The sequence below is a fragment of the Camelus ferus genome, chromosome 28 (assembly GCF_009834535.1).
Source record: "Camelus ferus isolate YT-003-E chromosome 28, BCGSAC_Cfer_1.0, whole genome shotgun sequence".
NCBI classification, from domain to species: Eukaryota; Metazoa; Chordata; class Mammalia; order Artiodactyla; family Camelidae; genus Camelus; species Camelus ferus.
The window spans coordinates 4057188-4069972 of NC_045723.1; the positions used below are offsets into that span (position 1 = coordinate 4057188).

Consider the following 12785-nt stretch of genomic DNA (forward strand, 5'->3'; position numbering starts at 1 on the left):
TAAGAATCAGACTGCAAATATTTATTATTATTTTTATTTTAAATTCACAACCAACATCTAAAAAATAATCAGTGACATCCTCATGAAAATCTAGATTTCTGCTTTCTTTCAAAATTCAGCAGCTCTGCTAACCCCAAATTCCTGGTCAGGCTGGACCTGGGGGTACCCCAGGGGAAGGGAGGTGGGTTGGCACCCCCATCCCCAGAGGTATCTACCCGCTCTCTGAGTCCTCACCCAGTGTTACCCAACTTAGGTCCAGCGGCTCCATGCTCAGAATGCATACTCATGAGAGGAAAATGTTGGTAGAAAGTCAAGTTGCTTTTCATCAGAATGACAGCAATCTAGGGAGATGGTGGACTCAAGGTTCCCCCAGAACGACCTCCTAAGATTCTGCTCAGTCATAAAAATTTTAAAGGGAAAAGGGGAAATAAACTCAGTTAATCACTGAAATAGGAGGTTAGAGTCGACCTCGTCTCCCACTGCGTGCAGACGTGTCATGATCTTTCCTTTAAATGCTGTCTTATCCACACAGTGTGTTTGCGAGGTTACTTAAGGGGAAGCCAGGGAAGAGATCTGGTCCTCTTAACCACGCTTATTTTCCATTTCTACTGCTTTGATCTACGGGAAAAACCAACAAGTTAGACAAGGGTTAGTATCATGTGACCAAAAGATTTGGAAAATGTGCCCCGGGGGAGATGAGAAGAGTAAGGGGGTGCCGGGTTTAAGGTTAGTGACCAGGCAGAAGGAGCCTCCTGCAGAGCGCCCTTTCCTACCCAAAGCTGCTTACACCAGCCCTCCTGGGGTTCCACTAAGACGGGGAGGAAACCAACGCTTACTGGGCACCTGCCAGTGGCAGCCACTGAATATATTAACTCATTTAATCTCGAAACAACCCAGAGAGGAAGGTCTTGTTTCTAGTTTACTGAGACAGAGGGCTAGGCGCAGTCATGCCCGAGGCGCAGGACTGGGACCCTCTGCCTTCGGACCCTCTAACCCTGGCGCCCCCAGCCCCTCTTCCCTGCCTGGCCCCTCATGTCCCGCCCCTGCCCCCGCGAAACCGCGTCCCCGCCCCCGACTCCAGCGCGCACCAGGAGGCCGGGCAGGAAGGGGCCGGAGTGGGGGAGCCCGCCGCGCCCGCCCCAGTCCTCCGCCCCCCGGGCCCCACCGCGGTCACGTGAAGGGCCGAGCGGAGCGCGCGGAGCCCGTCCCTCCGGCCACCCGAGGGCAGAGTCCGCCTCGGCGGCGGCCCAGACGCTCCAGCATCCCGGCCACGAGCGCCGCCGCCGCCGCGATGCCCGGGGCCCGCCGAGCCGCGGGGATGCACCGCCCGCGCCCCCCGCCCCCGGAGGAGCCGCCCGCCCTGGAGGTAAGGGCGTCCCGGGGGCTGGTGGCCGCGCGCCGACGGCAGCGTCCCCTGGCCTCGCGCCCGTGGTCCCTGAGACCCCCGCGTGGAGAGCAATCCCGAGCCCAGACGGCGCCGGCCGCTGGGAACGAGGGCCCCGGGTAGGGGTGCGGGCGCGGGGCCCCCTGCCCCCGGGCGTCCTCCGTCCTTTGATCCTCTGTGTCCTGGTGCTCCGGGTGCGGGAGACACAGTCGCTGGAGCGCAGAGGCGCCCCGCTCCAGGCCGCAGCCCCGCACTTTCTGGTCGTTACGGGAGCTGTCAAGCCCGCACCCCGAGGCCTCCCCGGAGTCGCCTTCCGCGGCGGGCGCCAAACGGGGGTCGGCGCCGGGGCTCCGGGTTGCCGGTGCAGTCCCCACGCGGCGCGCCCCCGGGGTCTGGGTGGCCCGTGCCCGCCGCCGGGCGCTCCACGGCGGCGGGAAAACGAGCGAGGGTCCTGTGGCAGGGAAACGCCCGGGAAGACGGTTGCAGGATGTGGGTCTGGGAGTGCTGATGCAGCCCTGGCTCTTCTGATCCCCGCGGGCCCTGTCTGCGCGGTCGCTCAGCTCTGCTTTCTCTCCGACAGCCTAAGCTTTGGAAGACTTGGAGCTTTCAAGAATCCTTCTTGGGCTCTTTCCTTTCGCTCGCTGGACAAGAGCTCAGAGAGTAGAGAGGCAGGCGGGGCTCCAATGGAAGGAGACCTGGCTCTGATTCAGGAAATTTTAGCTATGAATTACAAGATGCTGGAAGCCTCTGGTTTCCACCTCTGTGAGGTGGAGATGATCAATCGTACCCATCTCGGAGGAGTCAGGAAGACCCATCTTGTTCGTCAAGCCCGGGGTACAGCGCCTGGCAAGCCTAATGACCCCCAGGCTTCAGGCCTCTCAGGGGTCCACTCATCTGGGCTACGTTTCCTTTGGTTGTGCAAGTGTGTGGGAGGTGAATGTATTTTAGCCCTGCCTTCCTCTCCTCAGCTGGCCCCTTCAGCTCGGGGCTGCTGTGTGCTATGGCCCCTGCCTCTTTTCAGTGTCTGCTCAAGACTGTCCACAGGGCGGGCTTGTGTGCGGGGTTTAAAAGCCCTGCCTGGTTCATTGCTCCCTCTCGGCCTCCTGGTCTCCCAGGGGGGGCTTGGCGACTTGCAACAGGTGGATTCTACCATGTCCGCTCTCCTTTAAGGGAACGGGTCAAGGAGAAAAAGGAGGGGACAGATTCTTGGTCCCCAGCTCCGACCCAGCGCAGGCTTTGCTCCTCTCATTCTGCAAAGATGGGGTTGTGATCACCAGAAAAATCTTTTCTGTGGCAAGAAAATCTTTTTTAGCTTGAATCTGTCCATGTCTTCCTCTCTGTACTTACTGCTTCTTTGTCTAAATAAGAGAAGAGTGTAAAAAACTAATAATTTGAGACTTCAAGAAATGCAAGAGCAGCCCTGGCTGAGTTCTGTGTGAGACCTTGGCTTAATGCATGCTGCAGGGGTCAGCTATTTATTTGCTTCTCAATGTCTTTCAAAGACGTCCCCCAGGGGAGCAGGCATAACAGGCGAGGAGCATGGTACCAACAGGTAGTTCTCAGCAGAACCCCATTTTCTGAGATAACAGCAGTGGTTGAGTCATTAAACTGAAGCACTGATCGCAGATGCTTGCCAGCCAATATAACCCAGTTAACCTATTTAAAAGTTAGTTTTGGGTCACTTAATAAGAAACTGCCTAGTCAGCTGAAATGCATTTGCACCTTCTCCTTTCAGGCAGTCTTTTAGAACCCTTTTCTGCCTGAAGTTTCTTTTGGCTGCTACTAAGATGACAAGTTCTGGTACTTTTACCAATACTTTAAGCTTTGAAATAGAAATAACCTGAGGTCAGTGATTCTCAATCTTGCCATTGGTCAAAATTGCCTGGGGAGCTTTTAAACTGTATCTGGGTTCAGGCTCCACCCTGAGATCCTGATTTAATTGGTCTGGGTGTGGTCTTGGCAACAGTAACTTTAAAGCTACTAACAATTGAAAGTGCAACTAAGGCTGAGAGCTCCCGTCCTGTGCTGTTTCTCTGTGACTCTATGTGATCACCCCTTGATACTTTCTGTGCTTCTTTCTGAATGTTCTTATTCTTAAATCTGTTCATCTAACTCTTGGATCATGCTGTTTTTAGGCTTTTGGTCCCCTTGTGTTCCTTTAGAGCGATTTTCAGAGATGTTCTTTGCAGGAGGAAACGGCAGTGACCAGGAGGGCTTGGGAGAGTGTAAGTTAAGTCAGGGAGTCACAAGCTGAAATGCCCACAGGTGCCAGGGAGCAATGTAAAAGCAGCAGCCTCGGTGGGAATGGTTCAGCTGGGGAGGGTACTGGGGCTCATGGTGACCTGGAGGACACATCCTCTGCACGAAGACCATGACCTGCAGCCACCCACCTGTAGCTGGTGGTGCCACATGGGCTATCGTAGATTGCAAACAATGGCTGCGAACTCTCCTCAACCTAGATACAGTCCCCCGTTGCAGTGAGGCTTTGCAACTCCTTACAGTGGGAGGTGGAGTTGGTTTCTCCACCTCTTGAGACCATTGACCGTGAAACTTGCTCTGGCCAATGGGACATCAGCAGACGTGATCCGAGCAGAGGCACAAGAATTGCTTCAGCATTGGTGCTTGCTCTCCTGATGCTCTTGGGAGCCCTGTGACCATGTAAGAGAGCCCTGGCTCGCCTGCTGCCTGAGGCACACGGCCATGACCTGTGAGTGCAGCTGTTGGGGACCATCTAGCCCCAGATGACCATGGAGACTGGCTAAGCTGGCCCAGACCAGAAAGACTGCCCGGCTGACCCACAGAATTTGGGGAAATAATAAGGATTTGTTCAGGTGACTGAGTTTCAGGGTGGGTTGCAAAAACTTACCGAAATACCACCCAATGTGGCCAGATGTTATGATCTTTTGAAGAGAAACCAGAAGTTCAAATTTTTGTGTCAGCTCCAGCTTAAAAAAAAAAAGTGAATTAGTTGCCGGCATCTGTAAAGCACTCTCTGGGCCAATCAAAACACATCTTCAGGCTGCCCTCAGCCTGCAGGTTGTTATTGTCTGCGCAGCGGGCCACGAGGTGTTTATACTCACACGGGGCTGCCACACGGGGCTGCCACCCGTTGGGTCACCCTTCCTGCCACGGCTGCCGCTCCCAGCCCACCCTGGGCTGCAGCCATTTCTCTGTATGTGATCCTCACCGTATACTTCCCCACTTCCCCAGCTGCACTTGGCCGTCTTCCCACGTGGAAGTGGAAGCTGCTGGTACTGGCAGCCCTCCTAGAGAAAGCGAAATTTGAGATGGGCCCAAATAAAGGGAAGTGGAAAGGATATTCCTGGTTTTAGGCAAGCAAGAAATCAGGCGTGGGGTTGGGGCTGGCGGTGGGACAGTGGACAGTGGGTCCCCCAGGGTAGGCCAGAGAAGAGGGCTCCCATAGGGAAAGTGAGGGAGACAAGACAGAGGGGGAGATTGTGGGGCCCCTAAGTGCTAAGTCGGGGGTTTTACATTTGATTCTGGGGGCACTCTAGGCACAGAGGAGTCGCTGGAAGCTTTTTGAATGGGGGCTGCGCGGAAAGCAATGGTCTGTTACATTGTGGACATCAGAGTGCCCATAGCCTATGGGAGGAAAGAAGGGAGGCCAAGACAGACAGACAGACAGACAGACAGACAGACAGAAGGTACAGCGCTTGTAGTGACACAGGGAAAAACTGACATGGGAAGAATTTTACTTGAAATTCTTGGTAATGTCTCTTTATCTTATGTTAATTTTCTCATATACCTAAACAAGATAAAGTCGCTTTTTTTAAAGCACAGCCATCATCAGCTTTGGTTTTGTCAAGGTTCCCGTTGCCCAACTTAACGCCGTCTGGAGCTGCGAGCTGTTTATTCCTACACTTTCTGGCTGTCCACCAGAGCTTCTGGAATCTGTTTCCCTCCCTCCTGCATATTCCCCTTCCTCTCGCCCTGAGGGGTTTAAGTTATTTGCCTTCTCGGAAGGAAGGCTGACTAAATTGGGAGGGTGGGAGGAGAAAACAGAAAAATCTTAAATACGTTTTTAAGTCTTGGGGAGTGGAAAGGAAGTGTCACAGGTATAAGAAAAGGAGAGAAGGAAAAGTCAAAAGAATCGGTTATTGTCACAGTACCATGAAAACACAAAACAAGAGAAATGGTAGAAAAATGGCCATATTTAGACCAGTGGTTTTTCAATCTTGTCTGCCCATTGGAATCACCTGGGAGCTTTAAAAATTCAACGCTGGGTCCCACCTCCCAGAGATTCTGATGCAGTTGGTCTGGGCAATGGGATCTTTAAAAGCAAAAGCTCTGAAGGGGATTGTGAGAGCTGTCCCGGCAGTCACCAGGGCCTCCCCTAGGCTGGGGCTGCTGCTTTGAGGTGCGAAGCCACTTAGCTGCTTCTGGGGGAATATTTGCTAATTGGTGCCTGCTATTTGCATGGTAGATGTGGGCAGTGGTTCGCGTGTAAACTTGAAAAGTATGTGCAGTTTGGGATTGGCATGCCTAACATAAGCCACATTTTTGAGTTGCATGAAAACAATTCATTTCGTGGGAAGATACAAATGGCCTTAATACAAGTGAGAATGCGCCTTACCGCAAGCCTGCCTGTTAAGAGTACGTCTTCTCAAGCAAAAATGGACAGGAGACTTCGAAGTTGTACACAAATGGGATGGAGGGAGGGAAGACAAGCAGAACCAGAAAATAGAAGAGATGAGATTTTTAGAAGGAGAAAGATGTTAGAAACGTGATAGCTGTTAAGAATGGGAAAGCTTTGAAACGTTAATGCAAAGGTAAACCAGCTATTACAAACGTGTCTGCATACGTAAATGCGACGGGCAAGATTTCAGCTGGCAAGGGGACAACTGGAAGGGGTGCCTTGATGCTCGTATCATTCAATGCTGGAGTCCCCGTGAGGTCTGATAGAGGTAACCCCCAGGTCCTGGCTGGCTGAGGATTTGCTGGTGAGCATTTTTTTTTTTCCTTCCATTTTCCTCCTGGAAGGTATGTGGGTGATGCACCTCAAATGCATGATGGTCAAACTATTCATGTTTCTGGACAACCTGTTTCACTGGGACTAGAAGGATGTTTGTACCATCATCTTTTAAAATTGGGCACAATAGTGGCTCTAAGAGATTTTGCTTTAAATATTTTTTTTTCCAAAGACCTTGATACTGTTCAAGACCTTGTTACTGTTCTTTGCTGCCCCAGTACGATCTCTTTGAGGCTTAATGAGACTTCCTTAAAATTAGTGTGTGTTCATTAAAAAAACAAAAGAAAACAAAACAAAAACCCTTTCTGATGCTTCTGTCTCCTTGGTGAATACTTAGGAGTGGAATGTCCAAGAAACCACCAGACTGTTTTCCAACGTAAATGCACTGTTTTCCATTCTTACCAACATGATTTCCAGTTGTTCCACATCCTTGTCAACACTTGATATGGTCTGTCTTTAGTTTTAGCCATTTAGTGGATAGGTAGTGGTATCTCACTGTGGCTTAAATCTGCGTTTCCCTAATGAATAAGGATGTTGAGCATCGTTTCATGTGCTTATTTGCCATCCTTATATCTTCTCTGATGAAATGTCAGTTAAGAGACTTAATAACTAATATTTCTGTTTTTAATGCAGTATTTTTCAAAAGTGTTGCAATACGAAATAAATTTAGGAAACACAGTTCTACTCTGTCTACAAATATCTGCTATGGATTCTTGATATGAAAGTCAAATAGAAAACTTGGAATCTCTCTGAATACTTTCATGCATTTTCAAAACTGAGTTGCCTGACCCGTGAGAGATTTCGATTCCAATCCAAGTTGGAAGATGTCCTTAATTTTGAGGAAGTAACCCAGGTAATCACTTGGATAATCAGGCTGTTTTTCCGCTGAAGTACACAGGGAGGTCTAAATAGTCTGTTATCTTGTGTATGTTCTTAATCTTGTTTCCACAAATATTTTGTGAAGTGTATAACACATAGAGTTGGATAAAATTCGATGGAGTTTTTTTGTTTATCTTGTTTATACAGAATCAGAAGTGTGAGTCATCCCTGTCAGGTCTCCGCTGTGCTGATCATGGGCAAATTAAACTAAAATCACAAGATGCTTCTTCGGTTGATTGGATATTGTCAACCATTTAAAATCATACTAATGTTGGTGAGAAACAGGAAAACACGTATGTTCGTGTACCATTTTGAGGCATATAAAATGTGTAACTTTGGGGGAGGCAATTTGGTTGTACCTACCAAAACAGAAAATGATATATCTTCCATCCACAAGTTACGCTCTACGCTACAAATGTACTCATATAGTACAAAGGCACGTGTGTATGATATATATTTAAAAATACTAAATGTAGTTGTGTTCAAAATATATTTAAAAAGAAACTTACCTAAAGGAAGAAGCATTTATTAAAAATCATAGGGTAGCTCTATATATAGTCATAAAACAAGTCCATATGGAGTGAAAAAATAAGCTTTGTATCATGTGAGAACAATTTTACTATTTTATGTGTGTGTATACCAACATTGTGAATGTACTGAATGCCACTGAATTGTTCATTTTAAAGTGGTTAATTTCTAGATTGTGAGTTTCACCTCAGTAAATTATTTAAATAAAAGAAAATTATGGGTCTGTATAGAGGGGGGTCATACCTTGAGAGGGAGTTAGGTTCAAAAGTCATCGAAAAAGGCAATAATTTACTTGTCAAAATTACCCTTGAAAATCCCTCTAACCATCCATCAAGTAGCCTAAATCTCATTTGATGTTTATATATGTGTGTGTATAAAGGCACATAACCCTATACAGGTATGTATACACATGCTGTGTAAGTACATCTATGGATACTATTCAGCGCTTTCTTGTTTTCATTTCCTCCTCTGAGAACCTGTGTTTGATTTGAAGGACGTTTATCATGCCTGTGTCTCAGCCCCATGGCAGGATTCCCACTGCCCAGGAAAACCTCTGGACGGGAACATGCAGGGCTGTTAATGTTGGTTGCCTCTGGCAAGGCGGGTGGGTCAGGGGACAGGTGAAGGGGAGCTTCCTTTCATGTCCGATACATACTTATACACAAAAACGCAGTGTCCTTTCCTGCTCTGACTGTTTTTGTCCCCTTACTTTCTCCCACCGAGGACCAGGACCTCCTCCTGGCAGCAGCCTACGTTTCCGACGCCCAGTACAACAGAAATGTTCCATTCGAAACATCCCCTCAGGCCATCAGGTAATTAAAGTGTTCAGCTCTCACCTGGAATCACCTGTCCCTTAGCACTTTCTATTCTCACACTTGAACCCAAACTGAAGATGTTTCCACAAATATTTTGTGAAGCATATAACACATAGAGTTGGATAAAATTCGATGTTGTTTTTTTTGTTTGTGTGTTCTGTTTTTTTAGTTAAAAGAGCATGGTGCCTCACAGGGAGAGATGCATTCAACAAACATACTAAGGGCAGAGAAATGAGTAAATTGGTAACACTCAGGATAGGTGAATCCAGCTGTTTCTCTTGCCCTCCCTAAGGGTTGAACCAAAGATGGGCTCAGAATAAGAAAAAAAGTCTTATCAGCAGGGCTGAGTGTCTGTCAGTGCCTCCCAAAACAGCAAATGCCTCATCTCTGGGTGCTCTCAGGCAGGCTGGGGGCATAGTTCCTGCAATCGGAAGAGAACTTCGTTACCGAGAGATCCATCTGAGTCCGCCGTGTCCAGATGGGGTGATGCACATTGTCAATCAGGTGCCTGTGCCACGGAATCATAGGTCACTCTAACTGAGGGTTTGCTCTGCGTCAGTCCTCTAAAAGTACATCTTATGTTCACAGTCTCCCCTTGAGGAGGGTACTAATTCTAGCTTGAGACTGTTAAGAGAATGTGCTTTGCAATATGACCATATCCTTGATTTTTTTTTCCTGTTAGCATTTTGTAGTATGTGCTCAATTAAATGCTGCCCCTCACTCCCTAGAATTTAAAGGAAAGGTGGCCAGAGACGGGACTTCTAATGGGATTTGGGGTGCTGTTTAACCCCTGCTCTTGGCTCATAACTTCTTCATTCTTTTCCTCGTCAGACTTTACTATTTCTATAACCACTGGGCCATGCAGGCGGCCACCTACTTCTTCATCTGTGTAGACCTTTCCCTGGCTCTCTTTGAGGAACCAGCGCTGTTCCCGCTGCCTTTCTTGGTAAGCATTAAAAACAGAATGGCTAACCAGACTTTGTCACAGATGAGCTGGGTCTCAGGCCGCTTCCTTTTTGTTTCTTTTCCAATTTTAATATTTATGGATTTGGTTTTATTTTTATTGCTGGGGGTTTGGAAGAATTCTGCCTCCTCGCTGAGCTGATGCTCTCATCATAAAGTGTTTGAGAGGGAGTGGCAGTTTTTGGTCCTCCAGGGATAAATCGGATGGACAAACACTGTTTTAAAAGCACATTTATTTAATGTCAAGTGGACAATATTATAATATAGGGTAATATGTGACTTGTGGTTGCCACATCTGCAGCTTTTTTCATAGTCATAAATCATTATTTATAGGTGCTTTTTATAACACATCAAGTTACTCAGTTATTCCAAATGGGTCAATTGATGACCTGCTCACATTAATTCCTAACTGGACACTGTTCTCGTGTCTGAGAGTAGGTGTTACAGAGATTGTATGACTTGCAAAGCCTGAAATATTTACTCTCTGGCCCCTTGACAGATAAAGTTCATTGACCCTTTGCCTTAAAGAGCTGGCTTTTATTATCTTCCATGATTCTGCAGGTGACTGGGCTCAGTCGGGCAGATTTCCCACTCATGTGGCACTGGCCGGGGTGGCAGGTCTCCCGAGGCCGGCAGGCGCTGCTGGCTGTCAGCGGGGAGCTTGCCTGGCTGGAGCTGTGGCCCAGAGCGCCCCCGTTCTCTGCCACACGGCCACTTCCCATGGCCTGGGCTTCTCCCAGTCGGCGGCGGGGGGGGGGGGGTCCAAGAAGGAGCACCCCAGTGTGCAAGCACCATTCACCTCCATTTGAACCCCACTGGCTGGTGTCCTGTTGGCCAAAGCCCATCAGATGCCCAAGCCCTGAGTCAACAGGGGAAGGACACCGCACCAGGGGGTGAAAACCAGAAGTGCAGTTCACTGGGGGCCGTCAGAGTTGACAGTCTTTCACACTTTCATGTGACAAGGATGCCACAGTGAATGAAGCCTCTGGGTAGAAAACTTTTAGCCCAGTGACTGTCAAAACAAACACTTAAGTCCAAGGAGGCAGAGATGTGCACTCACAGACCTGAAGAGAGTCGGCCCCCCAGTGCTGGCCCACCCTGGCCGAGGAGAGAGTCCCACGGGGTCTGCTCTCAGCCCCTGGCCTCTCTTCTGAGTCCTGACCCTTCTGTTATTGGTCACACACCGCTTGGGCTTGGCTACCTGAGTTCCAGAATATTCCTTCAGTCAGAATTTATACTTCAAGCCGCAAATCTAATGTGTTACAGGGGGTTTGGGCCCAGATCCAGCATTACCAAGCAGGTCGTATTTTGAGCAGAGGTGTCCTGGGATTGCCACAGGCCCTCTTGCAAGCCCGGCCTTGACCGTGAGTCTCTAGAGCACCTCATGGGTGAACAGGCTGAGAGCTGGAAGGTTGGCAAGGGGCTACGCTCAGATCCACGCCAGGACCCACGCGGGCTGGGCTGGGGGTGGGGGACCTGTGCCACGTGCTGCCCCTTCCTCCCTGTTATTTTTGGGAGGCGCATTCCTTCCAGCCCTCACCCCAGGCCTTTCTGTCTTCCTAGCCTGCCTCTTTCCCCATCTCGTCCTCTTCTGCTCCCCTCCTCTCCCCATTGATGGTGGAAAGTGCCCTTGTTAGGGGGGAGTTACTGTCTCACGGCAACTGCAGGACGGGCAAAGCATGGGCTGTACACACAGGCTGCACATCTAGCTGCCTGCAGGGGGTTTGGAGTTGGTGCCTGGTAACCCACGGAGGAGATGGTCAGGACTTCGTGGCGGGTCTCAGTGGCCTCCATTCTCTCTAAGCAGCCAAACCCAGGCGGCAGTGGCAGCGATGTCTACTAAGGAGTGCCCCGGCATTCCAAAACACGTCTTTGGAGAGTTATTATGGGAGAAACTGAACTTCTAGGTGTCCAGTCTGATTACGAACGTGGGGAATTTGAGAGTGTAGAAGATGCCTGCTTCTGCCATCCCTGACCTCCCCTTTCCCGGGGAAATGCCTTCTGGGGGTCCTCTCCCTGCTGATTCAGCACCCCCGCCCTCCACCCCCCACCGAGGAAGCCCTGCCCGCTGGGTCATGGGATTAGTGGTCCAGGGGCAGGTTTCCTTTTAGGAGGAAGAGACCATCCCAACCAGCAAAAACCTTGCTGCCACTTTCCGTAAAATTGAGGGATATTGCTAACTGTCACAGGGCGGTGTCCGGGGGCATCAGGGGCGCATGAGGGGCGGGTAGGAGAGAACTAAGGCCGAGCCTCCGAGCAGCGGGGCCCCGGCTCAGTCTCTGTTCTGTGCTGCAGGTCACCTCGATAGCAGAAGTGCTCTGCCTGACTGCATTCTTTGGGAGACTTGTACACTTTGCGAAAGTTACTCCTCAGATGGTTTTCTGGAAGGATACGAAAAATATCTGCATCATGGTAACCATAGTGGTGAGTGCTCATCCTGGCGCCTTCGAGAGTCTGTGGTCAAAGCCAGAAACTACGAAGAGAAAAGACTCTTATCGATTTGACTCGGTTCGAGGAACAATGACAAACGTCCGTACAGCAGCTGCTGGCAGACCACAACTGAAGCCCGAGTCGGGCAGCATGTGATTGTGTGACCATTTTAACATAGCAGGAGCACCTCCCAATTAAAGAGAAAAAAGAAGAAGAAAGAGATAAAGACAGATAGGAAAAAATGTTTAACTTCCCTAATTAAGAAAGATATAGTAAAGCAAAAATAAAATAGCATGTGTTTGCCTGTAAAACAATGTTAGCAGGGCTGAAGACAGAACCCCTCATCCTCTGCTCGAGGGAGGCATAAGATGTCTTGCTGGAAGGGTGTTGGCGTTTCCTTTCGAAAGCCTTAGGTGTGCATGGGCTTGCCCAATTTCCAGTCCTGGGACTTTATCTTTAGGAAAGAAGGATGTGTTTAAAGATTTAGCCACAAGATCGGTCATGGCTGCCTGTTCGTAATATTGAAAAACTGGAAACAACTCAATTTCCTGACAACAGGAAAGAAAGAAAATGTGGCCCCTCCACACAACCCTTTAACATGGCCCTAAATGCACATATGTGTCTATTCTTCAGGAGAGATGCTTTTTGTCTATTAAGTCAAAAAAAGCAGGTTACAAGATGGTTGGAGCACATCTTTGCTAAAAGAAAAGAGGAGAGAGTGTTAGAGATTGGTAGAAAAATCTGGAAGGATCTCTGCTAAGAGGCTACGGCAAGTGAGGCAAGGTAACGCCCTCTG

At 49.2% G+C, this 12785-nt stretch overlaps 1 protein-coding gene across 1 annotated transcript in view; it reads left to right on the top strand.

The window, feature by feature from the left end:
- The first annotated feature begins 1083 nt into the window (after nucleotides 1–1083).
- LOC102507960 (two pore calcium channel protein 1) overlaps nucleotides 1084–12785 on the top strand; it is a 33811-nt gene continuing 22109 nt past the window's right edge. The window contains exons 1-4 of the mRNA XM_032469557.1: nucleotides 1084–1366; nucleotides 8505–8593; nucleotides 9428–9542; nucleotides 11855–11983. Coding sequence (XP_032325448.1) covers nucleotides 1292–1366; nucleotides 8505–8593; nucleotides 9428–9542; nucleotides 11855–11983 — 408 coding nt within the window. The 5' untranslated portion in view covers nucleotides 1084–1291. The remainder of the gene's footprint in view (nucleotides 1367–8504; nucleotides 8594–9427; nucleotides 9543–11854; nucleotides 11984–12785) is intronic.